The 17,635-nt window shown below is 37.7% G+C and overlaps 1 protein-coding gene across 1 annotated transcript in view; it reads left to right on the top strand.

Moving 5' to 3' along the window:
• The first annotated feature begins 1,821 nt into the window (after positions 1 to 1,821).
• LOC149264925 (longifolene synthase-like) overlaps positions 1,822 to 17,635 on the top strand; it is a 147,561-nt gene continuing 131,747 nt past the window's right edge. Inside the window, exons 1-2 of the mRNA XM_089401250.1 lie at positions 1,822 to 1,962; positions 2,094 to 2,191. Of these exons, the coding sequence (XP_089257376.1) occupies positions 1,870 to 1,962; positions 2,094 to 2,191 (191 nt within the window). The 5' untranslated portion in view covers positions 1,822 to 1,869. The remainder of the gene's footprint in view (positions 1,963 to 2,093; positions 2,192 to 17,635) is intronic.

Below are 17,635 nucleotides of genomic sequence, written 5' to 3'. Positions count from 1 at the left end.
AGATCTGACTATGTGGAATGTAGAGACGAATACTGCATACTCTGGACCAAGTTTTGATAAAATGGAAAGAATCAACTTATTTTCTTGCTTGGATTTGTCAATCCTGCATCCTTTGAGCTGAACCAACAAGGCTTTATACCTTGTGAAAAAATCTTGAATGTTCTCAAAGTTTCTCGGATCTAATGAGTTTAACTCATTTTCGAGAATGTGACCTTGCATTTCATCCTGTTTTCCAAACAATCCTTCCAAAATTTTCCATAATTCATTTGGAGTTGAACATGATTCAACATGAAATAGCAGTTCCAGAGAAATAGACAAACATAGGATGCCGAAGGCCTCGTCCATGTGATTGAAATATCTTGTTTTCTCCATTGCTGATGTTGGTTCAACTTCCGTTTCCATGGTTATTCAAAATAAGCCTCTACTTCTGAGATGAAGTTGAATCTTTGGCTTCCATTCAAAATAATTATATGGAGTGAGAATTGCCGATTGTGGAAACTCCAATTTAGACTCCATTATTTGTTGTTGCTTCAATCTTCTGAACCTGCAAATAAAATTGCTTGTGCACTGATACCATGTAAGATTTTTGAGATACACAGATCTAGATCTGCAAAACAATAAACAAGCTTGCAAGAGAAAGAAGGAAGCGAGCAAGAATCGAGAAAAGAATAAAAATTGATTCTACAATATTAGTTTTAGAATAAAATACATAAAAGAAACTAAGTTAAGCTTAGTTGTACATGCAATAACTAAAGCTAAGTGTGCTTTATCTTATGTTAATGTGTACATGTGCCACATGCAAGCAATAAGTTAAATGGAGCTAATCTAGGTGCATGTACACCAGCACAGCTAGTCTAAGTGCATGTACACCAACACCACTCCACAAATGATCCATTGGCTTTCTTTCAACAACTTTCAAACATTGGAATGCTAGTGCCAAAGAAATCTGTCACGCCAATAATCAGAAGCATGAGCACTGATGCACAAAGACGGGCATTAAATCATCATTCCAACGTGTGTGACAATGATGTCATACATTCTCTCTCAACGTCCTACGTGGTATTTATCTTAATCTCATTATATATTTTCTACATATTCCCTTGTGTTCGTTTAGAATTGATCGTTAAAATCAATGCTTCATCAATCTCTGCAAGATAACATTGTATTTCATTGAAATGCGCCGTGAGCAGCCACCTGCATATCGTGAACGATCCGAAACGCTTGTTCAAGATATCAAACATCTATTTTTGAGTGACAAGAAAGATCGCTGTAGTGATGGTTGATAATATCGAATGTCTGGGAATTGATACACATTTTCAACCTGAAATAAAATTAGCCATGGATTACGTTTACAGGTTAATCATTATGAATGAATTTGGCCATGGATTACGTTTACAGGTTAATCATTATGCATGAATTTGATTTTCCATTTATAGGATTCCGTGATTGCATGTATTTCTAGATTAGAAATACTCGTTGGTTGATCATTAAAACCTGATTTCTTGATGATGAGTAGCTGTTGGAACGAAAGGGGCGTCGGGCTGGGATCAAGAGATCCCCTCATCAAAAATCTCAACTCTACAGCTTTGGCATTTCGGGCACTCCGAATTCATCGATATAACGTCTCTTCAGATCAGAGAGATTAAAATATACCCTTGATGTCGGTTGACAGTTAAATAAAAATATGTAATACTTTAGTTCTCATAGAATATCATGCATTGATGAAACAGATGTTTTAGAGAATTTCAAAGATGAAAACGGGCAGTTCTTCTGCAATTCCAGTTGTGAAGAAGGAAGAGGTGATGAACAAGTGAGAAGCATGTTGTCATTATTCCGAGCTTCAAACATTTCGTTTCCGGAGAAAAAGTCATGGAGGACGCAAAGACATTCACGACACAGTATCTAAGCCAACTTTTAAAAGGACAGACTCCAGCTGACGTTGATCAAAGCCTTCGGAGAGAGGTAAGCTGCAATCACCTTTCCCTGCTTCCGTTATTATAAGCAAACTCTTCGCATCTGCATTTTATTTATTTATTTTGCATGTTATACCCTTCTGGCATCGGCACGACACTGATTTAATTACTGTTTTCCAGGTGAAATATGCATTGGAATTTCCATGGCATTGCAGTGTGCCTAGATGGGAGGCTAGGAACTTTATCGAAATATATGAACAAAACTATTCATGGCTCAAGTACTAACCTTGTCCAAATGAGTACAGAAAAAAGAGTCCTGAATTCCTGTAAATGTTCTCAATACACTAATCTATGTTCGCCATTTATTATTTCAGGTCTAATATGAACCAGAAAATTTTAGAGTTGTCGAAATTGGACTTCAATATTCTGCAATGCGCGCATAAGAAAGAGATGCAACTTATCTACATGCGCGCATAAACATCGTGTATTATTTACAGATGGGATAGTTCGTTAACAGGCCGCTATCCAGACCACATTAAAAAAATTATTCGAGTTCTTCATGAATACATCCAATGAATGGACTGCTGAAGTGGAAAAAATGCAAGGGCGAGATATGGCAGCGTACATACATAAAAATGGCGTATGTATTATTTATAATTATTATAGACAACTACGCAAAACATACTTGTAGTTTTTTTCTAATAAAAAAGGCTGTTTTTTTTCTAATTTTTAGTGGAAGCGATGCCTCGAGTCTTATCTGCAAGAAGCGGAATGGATGGCGGCTGGACATATCCCTTCGTTTAATGAGTACTATAAGAATTGCCTCGCTAGCTCCGGGATGTGTGTGTTAAATTTGATTCCGCTTCTGTTAATGGATCAAATTCTACCAGACGACATTCTGAAGGAAATATTCTATCCATCCAAGATCCATGATCTCTTAGAATTAACGGTGGTCCGAATCAAGGACGACATTACAGATTTTGAGGTATTTAACATTCAAATTAAGCTATATTTTAATCAAGATGAATTGGCATTTGTATTAACATTTTCCACTATGTGTGAAGCAAGAAAAGGAACGAGGTGAGTTAGCTTCAAGTCTAGAGTGTTACCATAATAAAATTGAATTTATTAAAGAGATGGTTGCTCAAGTATTATTATAATAAAATTGAATCTATTAAAGAGATAGTTGCTCAAGCTATATTTTTTTTTTCATGAGATATATTTATCTTAAAAAAAATATTTTCTGTCAGATATTTTATACTTAAAAATTTGTTTTTGCTATTATTTTTTTTATCAAATATTTTTTACTTAAAAAACTATTTTTGGCTGACTTTAAACTAGGTAAAATTATAAAAGAATATATTTGTTATTTAAGCTAGGTAAAATTATAAAAAAATATAATTGGTATTTAAGCTAAGTAAAATTATAAAAAATTATAATTGTTATTTTCAAGAGCTTAAATATGGCATACAATTTCTAAAAGATTTAGATCAATGAATCTTACTGGCTGATGCAATCTGTGTTTGGAACCATGTGCCATAACTGAATGGTAAACATTATGTAATTATCAAAACCTAAAGCGATGAATTGTTTCACACTTGATCCATGACAATGTGAACCATCGAAAAGGAAATCGCGCCAATAACGGACTTTTGGCCCCACAACTTCACTACGGCCATATCTCTTTTTTCTCTAACGCTTCCATTTTAGGCCCCTTAGCCATTTGGCTGCCACCGACGCTTTCTTCCTGGGAATTCCAACGTATCCTGGTGCCGTAATTTACACGAATTAGTGGGACGATGACATTTTAGGGGATTTTACACATCATGATTTTATGGATGTTGAGGTGAATAAATTTAAAGTGTAAAGATAAGGGAAAATATTAATTACTATGAGTTTTGTTTATTTGTTTGTTTTTTTTTACTTTGTATAACATAATTTTATGGATGTTGAGGTGAATAAATCAAAAGTATGAAGATAAAGAAAAATATTAAGTACCATGAAGCAATCTAATGATTGGTTTTTAGTTTTTTCAATTTGTGAATAATATGATATCTAATGGATATGATTAAAAGTAGTAGAACAACCATTAAATTAGTGCATAGTGTTTAATATTTTCTAAAAAGTAAGTGCCAAAGTTAGAATAGAGGATCCTCATCTAGACACATTTTAAATGTAAAGGGAATAAGATACATTCAATTTGATTATACATTTATTAGATAGGAAGAGGCAAGTAGTGTGCCCATTAATGCCTTGTGTTTTGGAATTGTCGACATTTACCACAAAGGTTTCACCCCTTGAGGATGTAGGTTGTGGAGTTTACGATGAAGTTAATTGTGGGGTATTCTTTTAATATGAGAGAATTGGCATGCACTAGGGAATTGGGTTTTTGGGGAGTGATAGGAAAGAGAATCTGATGTGCTCAATGAAGTGGAAAAAAATGATCAATTATTAGGAGGGGGTATCAAGATGAAAATCAATGAATATTTAAGAGTTGAGAACTAAGAAGGTGTTGGTCCTTGTATTATATTAGTGAAAATTTAATAAGGTGTCACTTTAGTCTATCCCTACTGAAACACTCAATCATGGAGCTAATAGGGCATCATTTGGATATCTCACTAGGTTATTGGTCAAATTTTTAGTTATTGTTGAAGGTGTTGCTATGATTTGTCTTTAATTTTTCTTAATTTCTAAAGAAGATGTAGTGAAAACATTAAGTGATTGATTGTTCCGTGGAATTTTGTGCTCAACTTGAGATAATAGCATCCCTATTTTGACTTGAATCCAAAAGTGATTAGGACCTACCCCATCTAGTTTAAACTTCCAAATTTTCCTTTAGAAGTTTGGAATGATAAGTTTTTGTGGGACTTGGGGTATTATTTGGGAAGTTTGTCATGGTGGATCCATCCTACAAATATTCAGTGTATAGGATAGAGGCAAAAGATTCTAGTTAGTATTGATCTACTAGAGAGTTTGGTTGTACTTATTGATGTGGAAGTAGGGTTTGGGAGTCTACACATATTTTTGGAGTACAATAATCTATAGTTTATATGTACGAGCTATCATCATGTTGACGATGTGGTCAAAGGTTTTCCTAATCCTATTGTAAGGAAACACCACCTCCAATTTGAGCATTTGTTAGAAAGGATGGGACTTGGCTAAACAATGGATGTTAAGTGGGTTTTTTTTTCTTTGATAATGAGTAGGAAGATGGTAGATCATAGATGTGGAGGAAAAAAAACTAGAAATTCTTTCCATAGAGGAATCTTATTTGAAAAATTCATAGGTAAATAAAATAATTTTGTTTCATGGTGTATCGAGACTATTTGATTGGAACATTTATATACATTTGATTAGATTTTGGTGATGAAATTACTAGGTTTTTTCATCAATTCACCAACCACAAGAAGAATGTGAATATTATTTAGGAGCATTCAAATGTTGAAGATGAGCTAGTGTGTGAATTTAAGAATCTAGCTCAATATGGAGTTTAGCATTTCTCCAAAATCTATAAGGACCATGAAGAGGGGAAATTACTGGAGGTTGGGAAGTATGTTCCTATTTTCCTCATTTGATCTTGTATGAATACAATGCAAAGTTGTTGAAGGAAGTTAGTGTAACAACCCTGGTCAAAAGTAGATGTAATATAGTTAATAGAGGAAAGAATAATAACCAAGATCACAGGACACATATTGCAAGATGAATGTTGGGCAAAACATCCTAGTGTGGGTGTTCATTTGGTTTATTATGGCTAGGGCAATGAAAAAGGCTTTGAAAAGGCAAGAGACATTAATTGGAATTTTATTTATGAAAATAATTGAAATTAGGAGAAACGGAAGGTGAAAGCTCATAGGTTGCATGTGAGGAGAAAAATGAAGGAAAATAATGGAAATTAAAGAAAATAGAGGCCTCATTGATAAAAAAGGCTTCTAAGTATCAATTCACAACCTTTTGTTAGTTCAGTTTTGGAGCTCTCACTATTCTCTCTACTCTCTCATACTCTTGGGCACTTATTAGAGTATTCTTGGAGCACTCTAACATTGGGGGGAAGAAGGTAAAAGAAGGACACGAAAGAAAGAGCAAGCAAGGATCAAGCAAGGAAGAACGGGAATCAAGCAACTGCAGTGGAATTACTTGTAGGCATTGAGTTGCATGTATGATTTCCTTACTAGTTTTGGCATGCATGGTACATGCATGTGTGTTTTTGGTTCTCTTCTTCTCAATGGCATGAGTCTTGTCAGGTGTGATAGTGGTTTGCATCATTGCCTTTCCATTTTCTGATAGTCATGGTGTGATGGGATTCTCTTGTCCTGGTTGACTTGGAATGACAAATGAATTCAAAGATGAGTGGGGTGGTCTAAGGATTAATCACAAGGCCTAGGAATCCCTTGGTGGGATATACGATAAAGTCTAGTTGTGAATACCCTTAATTAATCCTAGGGACCCGTTGACTAGTAATGGAGGGATACATGGTAAATCTTAGAGGGCGGAGACCTTGTAGGCCTAGGAATACCTTGATAGATAATGGCGGGATACACGGTAAAACTGAGAGGTGGAGACAAACAAATTCCTCATGATTTAGGTTGAGAGATCTGGAGGCATCCGTGCTTGTTTAGGGCCTAGTGATCTAGTGGGATTGCAGTAAAGCCCGGTTGTATTCATGAAGGTTTTGGGCCTAGGAATCCTTTGGTGGATATATGGTAAATCCCAAGGAATCCTTGATTGGTTATGTTGTGAATCCCACATTCATTCTTGAAATATGGTACGGGGGTAATTGGCTGAAAGAAGGATTTGGTTCAGTCGAATCTATGGTTGGGTGGTTCCTGGAAGTCCCTAACTTGGCTGGATTATGCATACGTTAATAAGAATTCTTTTTCCTTTGGTATTTCATGTGTAAATTTACTTGTTAATATGTAGGTTTTATGGTTGTTCTACTCTTGTTATTATGTTGGTTATATGCTCATTATAAGCATGCTTCATGACATACTTTGGTTATGGCTCTCATCATGATTTGATTACTACAACGAATGTGAATGAATATATGGCCTAATAGATGATAATGCAACTATTGTGATAAGGCATCAATTATTTTGGATGATTCCTAGATAAGTATGAGAATCCTGTGCTCAAATATGTGGTTATGACTTGTAGATTACATGTTTATGATATGTTTGACGAAATGTATGTCATGGATAGTAGGGGTCAGGTCAAGTCCTTATACCAATGTTTTCATTAGTATATTTAATTCATTGCTATTTATCATTTCTGGAAGTTTCATGAAGTTCTGTGCAGAGGCCTAAGACCTAACCCTGAAAAGTTGGCACAAAATCTGGGGTCACTATCTCAGAATTGCCTGAAGAAGGCCACAGTCGCATGCATGTCTTGCTATGGGAGGAAATCAAGGGTGTCAGTCACATGCGTGGCTTGTAATGGGAGTGATTAGGGGTCTAGATTAGCAAATTTACAAGTTGTCTTAGGGGTTGGGCACCTGGAAGGGTTGGTTGTCTGCTAAAGGTTTTGTAGCTCTGAGAAAGGTCAAATTGTTTTTTTTTTGTCGGTTCCACTTCCTTAACTATACATGGGGAGTTGAATCACATCATAGTAACTCTTTTGTCACATGTTTACGCTAAAGGACCAACTAGCTTGGTTAAATGTGGGAGGAGGGTGTTATAGAGAGGTACCAAAGCATGGTTCACCACTTAGACTGGATGGGCAGAATGTGCTGGTCATGCACACATGTTGGCTTCATATCTGTTCATTATTCTTGTGGTATGTGTGCTTTCTGTATATGAATGGTGGTGCTAATTATTTCAGTTGTGTCGCCATGTGAAAGTTGATGGTGTTGTTGTTGGATATGGTCGTCATATGTGTATTTCGGTTATGCACTTGTTATGCAAGTCTATTTCTATACATCATTATGCATGCATTGACATGGTTATAGTTATCATGCATGAGGTCATGATATGTGGTTGGTATAGTCATGCACAGTACTAGATGATGGTTGGAATGATTTTTATGTCTTGATATGATTATGTTTACACATGTATTGCGCTAATCTGGTTGTTCTTGTAGATGCGATATCCTCCCTTGAATTATACTGAGGTTTGTTGACTATGTTATGTTTTAGTTTAAGCTGCCATGGTATACTTACAGGAAGAAGATCAAAGATGACTAGCAAGATGGTAGACTACAGTTCATGAGAATCTCCCTATGGATCAGATGAACAACATTGTGGTAGAATCTCTCCTAACATAACAGAGACATTGATAAATTTCAATGAAAAAATAAGAATTTGCAAAGAAGATAATGACATCATCATTCAGGCACAGGAGAAACAAGGATAAGTTAATGTAGTAATTCGTCAGAGTTTTTCAGACTTGCAGAGACACTGACTTTTTAGAATCAGCCATGTGCAGGAGGATATGACTAATGGGGCATATGGCAGTAGATCGCATGGTGGGAACATGTCAGATAGGGATGACACGATTAGAGATGACAAGCTCTTAGACACACCAAATAGGAGAGGTGATGGACATAGGTTATATTCTAGTTCTAGTTCTGACATGCATCATGGTCATCATTGTTATCATCCTTACAGGAGGAGTGACAAGGGATATTTTACAGATGAGTTCAAGAAAACTAAGAGACCTACCTTTTATGGATATGTGAAGAAACCGTAAGATATAGAGGCATGGTTAGTTGGGATGAAGAAGTTATTTGAGCTTCATGATTACACAGAGAACATGAAGGCTAGAATAGCTATATTCAACCTCAAAGGGAAATAAGACATCTGGTGGGAAGATGTGAAGTGGGTTAGAGACATCAGCATAGAGGATTTGAGTTGGCATGAATTCAAGATACTTTTTAGGGAGAAATATTTGTTAGAGAGGTACTACGATAGGAAGGTCATGGAATTCTATGAGCTAAAGATGGGGCCAATGACGACTGAGGAGTATAAGAACAAGTTCCTGGAGTTGTTGAGGTATGTAAATCCAAAGTTCATAGATTTGTCAGTGGATTTCAATTAACATTTAGAGATCGGATTGAGTATGATGAGCCTTGGTCACTTGAATAATTCACTGGGAAGTTGAAGAATTTTTATGAGCAATCAAAGCGTAAGACAAAATATTGGGAAGGTTGGAAAGGGAAAGATAAAACTAAAGGTAAATGGTAGCCGAAGCGAACAAGACCTCAGAATGCAGGAGAGAAAGAAAATTTTGCACATTACAAGAAGTTTAATGGATCATAGCTTGGAGGGAAGCAGAATAAAGGTGATGGTAAGGGACAATCATAGGGGTGGATGGATATGTGGCAAGGAGCATCTCAAGAGGGATTGTCTACAGAATCACGGTGTTTGGCCTCAGATTTACAATGCATAGGATGTGCAGACAGTTGAGGATGTTGGGCAGAGCATTCCATGGATTTATGTAGCACTGGATAAGAAGTGGTAGGATCACCAGACCTTTATTATCAATATGGATGGTAAGCTTTGTGATCAAGTTGTTTCTATTTTAATTGACCCTTGATCTAATTATACTTATGTATGTCAGACCTGGTGGATAAGTGTGGTATGAATAAATAAGTGCATGTAGAATCTTGGTTAGTGTAGTTGGATACATGTACAAAGGAGAGAGTTCATCATTAGGTAATGGCTTGTGCATTTGAGTTGAATGGTATGCTTACCTCAACACATTTGAATGTATTGTAGTTTGAATCATATAATATGCTTTTGGGTATGGACTGGTTGTATCTTCACAAGACTAAGGTGGAATTCTATGACAAATCTATTGAATGCTTGGATGACAATGGAGAACAAAGGATCTTGCAGGTTAAGAAGAAAGCTACACCGGTTAGAATGGTGACAACTATGCAGTCAAGTTGTAGAAAAGGGTGTGTGTTGTTTGTAGTGAATATTTCTAGTGATAAAGGTAAGGATGTCGAAGATGCAGAATTTATGAAGAGATGCATGATCTTGTAGCAGTTTCAGGATGTGTTTCCAATATGGGGGTAGATCTCACATAAACATGGTTTGAATGGTGACAACTATGCAGCCAAAGCGCAGTTGCAAAAAAGGGTGTGTGTTTCTTGTAGCGAATATTTCTAGTGATAAAGGTAAGGATGTAGAAGATGCAAAATTTATGAAGAGATGAATGATCTTGTAGCAGTTTCAGGATGTGTTTCCAATATGGGGGTAGATCTCACATAAACATGTAAAAGTAAATGTAAATGCAAATGTCAATGTAAATGTAAACATTTAACATGTAATGTTTAACATTTAACATTTTTAATCTAATGTCGGCCCTATTTAGAAATCAATCTAATTATTATTATGTATAAACACAATATAAATTTAAAATATAAAGAGGTTTATGAACACTAAAAAAATAGCTATTGTAAATAAATATAAATATAAATAAACTCGAGGTATGGTAAATAAATAAAAACTCTTTTTATACTTACTCAAAATGTATGGTAAATAAATAAAAATATAAATAAACTAGAGGTATGGTAAATATATAAAACCTCTTTTTATATTTAGTCCACAAACCTCTTTATATTTACGAAGACTCAAAAAAGGGGTTTATTTAGGTGCAGCCTATTTTCCAAATACCATTTTAATACCATGAGATAAATACCATGGGCCAAATACCATATTTATAAAAGAGATATGGTAAATTAATAAAAATAAATAAGCAATAGGTATGGTGTCACACACCCAATAATTAGAATAATCCATAGTAAAAAAAAAAATTATTAACTATATGAATACTTCCAAACTATGTATATTTACTAGGTTTTCATATCATAAAATAAGTCATATAACATATGCAGTTTGCATCATTTTAATATATAAAGTTTTCTATGGTAATTCACTTTACAATAATTAGAAATCTTGTTTAGAAGTCAACGCCATTCTTTGAACCCCGAGGAAGAGGGTTATCTATGTGGTTGTATACATCTTAAGGTACCCTTACATTGTTTACAATGACTCGCCATATCTCTGAATCTTATTCGTATTAACTAAATAACTTATGTATTTATTGTGGCAAATTTAACCTTACGGTGGAATTAATGGTTCTTGGGCTGTGAATTCCCTAGGGCTACAGTCCACTTCTACAGTGATTGTCCTTGCACCTCTAGCTGTAGTCCTTATGCAGAAAAATGTGCCTGATCTATGGCATCTGGTCCTCCTCCAAATCAAATGGCCGAAGTTTCGTTTTACTCGACATAGGTTGGCCTGTAATGGCAAATTTGTCATTTGGTTCTTTTTGCGAAGTTCGCTTGGTCCTCTGGCGGGTCGACAGCCCCCTTTCTAGTAAGGGGATTATGACCTGTGATCTTATTCTCATGGTTGCTAGCTCGACTTTCGACTCTTTGAGTTTGTTAATGAGCTGCACTACATTTGCTGGTTGTCGTGGTCATCTTCTGGGTTCGCATCTTGCTCTAGAGAGGGTTGTCCTGTATGGCTCGACATTCAAAGAGGTATCATCTCTCAGTGTCATTCTCTCTCAAACTCCTCTTTGCTCGATTATTTTTTGTAATTGCAAGATGGCTACAATCTAATCCTATGCTTGTTTTACTGTAGGTTGCTTTGGCTCTTGTGCGGAACTCTCAAGATCCTCTTACATCACCATCATGACAACAATGTCCTAAGCTTTTCTACCAGGTATGCAGTTTTTTCCGGGATAGCCTTAAGGGTGTTCTCATAAGATTTTACCAACTCTGCTGTTGTGTTTGGTTCTAAAATCCACCAGCTTGAAACCAAGAATTCATGATCTAATGTTTTAAAAGGGTGATGGCTAAACTGTATAATCCCTTTCTCGATATTTGACTCCATTTAGCTATAGAGCTCACATTTGTCAGTTAGGTTCTATTGGACTTATTTTTATTTGTTTGCAGCCTATCGCACAAATTCATTTATATGAAAGTCTTTGTTTCACAAGCTATGAATATTGGTAGTGCTACTCTGCTGAAGTGCAATATATATACAGCTATTTTGCTTAATTTCCTTTCAAAACACAATATATTTTTCTATCACTCTATGATTTCGGTTTGAGGGTTTTTCTGGAAACGCTCTGTCAATTCGTTCAGGTGGGTATTTCTGGGTCTGGTTTACTTTCTTGATAGCGCAATAATCTTCTATTTACTCTCCCGTAATGGGATCATTATTATTATTCTCTTTATGAATTATTATCTAGTGCTTGGATTGTCTGTTTTCCTTCTTAAATTAATTCGTAGATAAGTCAAACCCTTACTAAGTTCTGTGTTTATATACAAGTTGTATTGATTGTTTCGTTATCGTAAGGCTTCCCTTAGTTCCTGTACTAGAATAAATTATTGCTGGCTATAATCTCTTCTGATTATCTGTGGTGGTTTTAGTCACAACTGTTCAAGTATCCTACTGTTCTTTCTTGGAGTTGTAATCTCTTCGTTTCTCCTCTGTTTTTCTAATTACAATAATTCTCTACTATGGTTGTTTTTAGTATCATTGTGGTAAAATGAATTTTACTTATAGATTTCTAATTTTCTTTTCTTGAATGAAGAATAATACCCAACCTATTCTGGTTCTATTTATAGTAGTTCTTAAATGAATTAACTAACTAGTTACTATTCAGAAGTCATACAAGTAAGTAGTACCTTTTGAACTGTTAAGAGAAAATATTTAGATTTACTTATCTGTACTCGCCCTTCTAGATATACTGAATTATATTCTTTTGATTCTTTGCCTCCCAACCTTGAGACCCCCACTGCTTGCCTGAAGTTTTCCTCTGAGCTACCCTTCACAGGGTATTCTCTTCAAGATTTACTGTTCTTGAATGTAGCAGTTATCTACTCTTAACCAGACATACCCCAGGTAGCATTGTATGTCCCTACAACACAGTTGCCTGGTTCATTCCACACTTTTCCACTTTTCCTCCTAGGTCTCTCAGATGTGCCGCCATCCCCTTGATTCCTGGAATAAATCTTCCTTCTGGAAGTAGTTAGGGCTTGGGTAACTACCCAGCTGTTATAGACATTTTTGTGCCTAAGCATGAAATGTCCATAATCCAAGGGATCCAAAGTCCCTAAACATGTTGTTCCTACCCCTAGAGGAACAAGGCCAACAAACCACAGCAATTCACAGAAGTTCTCCACCAGAAACTGCTCAAAAACAAGTCAATTCAGGATCAATTCAGAGGCTCTACTAGCTGCCTGCGCTGAAATGCAGAGGTTACACTGGCTAGTTGCATTGCAACGCAGGTAGAAGCACTAACAGGGTGCGCTGAGCGGGAAATGACAAATGTCAGGGTATCTTGTGAGAGGTGTCAAGACTGTGGAAGCTTCCAGAATCTTCCTCCATGACACATGCCTTGATGAGTTCGACTAAGTGATGAGTAAGAGGCTCTTAGCCTCCAAGTGGAAGTAAGAACTGACAGAGAGAGAGGACACTAGTCAGATCACAAGCTGACTCATCTTCACTCTAAACATCTATATATAGATCTCTTCTCCATGAGATCTAGAGGCTGGAATTTTGTTATTGCAAAGAATTGCTGCTGGTTTGAGACTGAGATCATTGGGTGCTTAATGCTTTGAAGGGAGGTGAAGATAGGAATTTCATTTGCTGGGAAGGAGATGCTGGATTGGACCTCTCTGGGTTGTATCTCCTCCTGAACCTTGTTATTCATCAATAAAGCTATCTTGGTTTCTCCTATATACTGATGTGTCTTTGATGTATGATTGCATTAGTGTATTTGGTTTATTTCTAATCCTGAACTAGTTATGAATGTGAATATCTGTCTTTGTGTAGTGTTCTTCTCTTGTGATCTTGCAGGAACCTGTTGAAGCTGGGCGAGCGAGAAAGCAAGTAGCTGTGAACTCCAAAAGAGAAGACAAACCGGATCGAGGGACAAACGGAAGACACCGGTAAGTCCATCTATTTCTCTTCACTCTCATTTCATAAAGGAAGAAATACTAGAATAGCTGTCTTTGTTTGTTGCTAAGGCACTGTCACACCTTAGGTGGATAGGATCGTCCTGCATAGGCATTTTTCCCCACAACAAATTGGTGACTCCACTGCGGAGATCTATTTAGTCATTTTATTTTTGTTTCTATCATTGTTTGTTTCATAGACTCAACGACAGCAATCGAACTGCATCTGCTATCTTCAGATGCAAAGTAGACAGCTGCTGCTTTGATCCAATCACTGGATTTGTCTATGATCTGAACAATGGACTCACAAATGATTTGATGATCCTTTGTGAGAGATCTTAGCCCTTCTTCAAAGCATCCCTTTGATTGTGCCTTGCTTGTTGCTTTTATTTGGCCTGAAACCGTAGATTAATCAGCAAACCGTGACCCAGAACCCAGAGAAACAACTCTTGTTTTCTTCAGCGCAGGCTCTGTGAAGAGACTCTGCATTTCAATGCAGTTCCCGTGAAGGCGACCTGCACTGAAATTCAGTTTCCCTTCTATATAGGTGCGCTAATCCAGTTTAGCCTTATGCAGCTAGGGTTCTCTGCTCTGTTTTGCCTTGTTTTGATCTCTGTTTTTTTGCAGCCTGTAACCAGCATGGGTACCTGTCTGATAACCCCTTTTCTCTGCTTAAATTCCTCCTCCTTTTGTACAAAAGACTGTGAGTGTTTTTATGTGTTTGTGGCGTCATTTACAGTTTTCCATTGCAAGAGTGAAATAGTCATCCTGTAGCCCTTGATTCAGATCTGTTGAGTGTGATCTTAGGAGAGAGTTCATTGGCTGTTTACAGTTGGTTATACATTCATTTTTGCTTTTGGTTTGAGTTTATCTCTTTTAAGTGTCGAAACAAGTAGTTCATTTCGAAAAATCGTTAAGTGTTGTAATCTCTTCTACCCTTTCTGATTTCGGAAAAGTAAACTTGTTTGTATTGGTCATTTAAAAGCAAATTCAAAGTTGTGCAAAAAGCTTTCTTTTTAGGCATCAATATTAAGAAAGCGAAAAACAAACACCTGCATTGTGCATTTGCATCTTGATAGTTTGCATGCTTGATTTAGGAAAAGTGCATTTAGAGTGTGCTGATTTCTCTCTGAGAAAAGATGGTGTCTTTCTTTTCGCTTTGTAGCTAGGATTTTCATTGTTGAAAAAGAGATAAAATTTGCTTATCATCTTTTAGATTGCATTTAGGAAGTTTTCTATACATCTCGTGGTGAACCTCAAAAGGCAAACTTCTAAGAAATATCAACATAAAATAAACTGAATGAACTTAATAACGCTTTGTAACATAACGCACAACATAGAGGTCTAGGCTAGAGACGTGTTCCGGCGTCGTAAAACCTGATATCTGTTGGCCTCGCTGATGGTGGGTGATTCCTCATGAGAGACCAAAAGTGCGAGTACGGATTGTGCTCCCACGTACCGTCGCGTATATATTGGGAGACCCCTATAGGCTTAAAACCTTTATCCTTAGGAAGCCGTGTCGACCGCCCTATTGATCGCAATGCACCAAACACAGCATTCGGGAAGATTGACTGTCGTACCGTAAAACGTATTCCTCAGTTTTGTGATTGGTTTGGCACACCCTCTACCTAGATCTCCAGAGAAGTTCCTTTTGGCCTTTTTCAGACTCTATAATAGAAAAAGTCCATCCGAGCATTTGTCACTTCGGGCTCGTTAAAACATCGAAGGTGACTAGAGTCATCTTTAGCTTTTTCTCGACTCTTTAAAACTGAAAAAGCAAGTTGTGTCTAAAAGCGTCTAAAATTCATTCAATTCGGAAACATACTTCCCCTATTTATTTTAGTTGATCGAGTAATCCACAATCGTGGAAGAAATTCAATTGAAACCCCGTCGTTCACGGAGGCTTACGAGTCAACCGTCTTTGTCTCCGGAATCGAAACCAGTACGGACAAAGCGAACTCGTTTAACCGGTTCCAAATCTCCTCTTAAAGTCAGAACAAGTGTTCCGACGACACCGGAGGTTCCGGTTACTCCAAACGTTTCTGGAATCCCTGCCTCTACAAAAGAAGTTCAATGGCCACAGAGGGACAGCGGCACTGATCCTAGTTTGAGAGTAAACACTTGTGTTACCGAACCAGTTCCATCAGTAACCGGTCCGGAGAGTGGTGCTCTTCAAACATTTGTCGCTGTCGATACAACCCCTTCTTCGGCACCAGAAATATATTACGGACCTGACGGTCTTCCTCTTCCACCTGGTCTGATTGTGATTGAAGAAATTGTAGAAGACCCTCCAACCAGTACTCCAACTCACTTTGGAGTCGGGGTCACTCTATATCCTTCTTCAGAAGTTAGTCTACCACCAGCGGAAGTTCCTGTAGAATCGCTAGGTAATCTCTTGGATAGAATTAAAATGTCTGAGCAACCGTCAACATCTAGGACTGTGGCACCTGACACAGCGACAGCAGAACTCCCTGCCATCACTCCGACAATGTTCGCCGGCATACCATCTGTCCCAACTAGCTCTCAACAGCTGGAAGGAGCCCATTCAGGGGCTATTACGACAGTATGGTCCGTTCCTGTTTGTTCTTCCGGAATAATACCCGGCAACTCTTATGTTGGAACTCAACAAATTGATCCGTTTGGAGGTCAATTTGGGCAATCCGGTCCTCAAGGGCAAACAATCCCCTTCAGTATCGGATCGCCACCGTATGGGGGGCAGTATGCCCTTTCATTACCCCCTCCAGGAGGCTATCCATACGGGGGTTCACAACAAAGTTTAGGTTACCCTGGAATTGCTTCAAGTGATTGGGTACCTATGCTACCTCAACAACCAAGGGTTGTATATTCAATGCAACAGTGTGTACCTCTGTCGAACATCCCAACTACACCAGCTATTGTGACGGTGTCGCAACTTCAAATGTTGCCTGTTGTATGTCAACCTCAGATTTCTCAGGTTGTAATGCAACAGCCCCTTGACCCTGCGACTCAACCACAATCGCCAACTAGTGGGGCGACACAGGTCCAAACGGGTACAATTACCCCACACCTTGGTCCAACGGTTAGTATAGCGCAACAACACATGGTTTCTCAACCATGGCTGGTGCAATACCAACAACCACAATTCCAACAAGTATACCAAGGTTCTGAGCAGCAGATCTTTGCAAACAGTGGGCAACCGTACATTCAAAACGGTCAAAATCAACCATTTTACAATGGTCTTGTCCACCAACCTTACCAGTCATACCAGCATCAACTGCATTATGCTGGTATGAAAAGACCAACTTCTCAAGCGATCCCATCGTATCCTGGGTATGCTTCACCTAACCTGAGCCAGCAGTTACCATTCGTGGCAACTCTAGAGCTACCGGATTTACATCGGTTAACAAACGATCCAATTTCTTACGCCCCATGGTGGCCAGCGATTCCACACAAGCTTCCATCAGACATTCCTAAGTTTAATGGAAATCCGGGTGAAGATCCATCGAATCACGTGATGACATATCATCTATGGTGTTCGTCAAACACCTTAAATGATGATTCGATAAGGCTTCGCCTCTTTCAGAGGACGTTAACGGGTCCAGCGGCTAAATGGTATATTGAATTACCTAGAGCTTCGTTCGACAATTTCAGCACCTTAGCCACTACCTTTTTAACCCATTTTCAATTACCTATAAGGTATGAAACGGGAACGGAAATCCTTACCAACTTCAAACAAACGATGGCCACTCACATATCTGACCATATACATGAGTGGCGACGTCGTCGTAGGATGGTAAAAACATACGTTCCCGATCAGCTGTTAGCTGAATGGT

Source organism: Pinus tabuliformis, chromosome 6 (assembly GCF_031772625.1).
Source record: "Pinus tabuliformis cultivar Carrire ecotype Pingquan chromosome 6, CPIR1, whole genome shotgun sequence".
Lineage (NCBI taxonomy): Eukaryota > Viridiplantae > Streptophyta > Pinopsida > Pinales > Pinaceae > Pinus > Pinus tabuliformis.
This window is presented reverse-complemented; position numbering and strand designations above follow the sequence as displayed.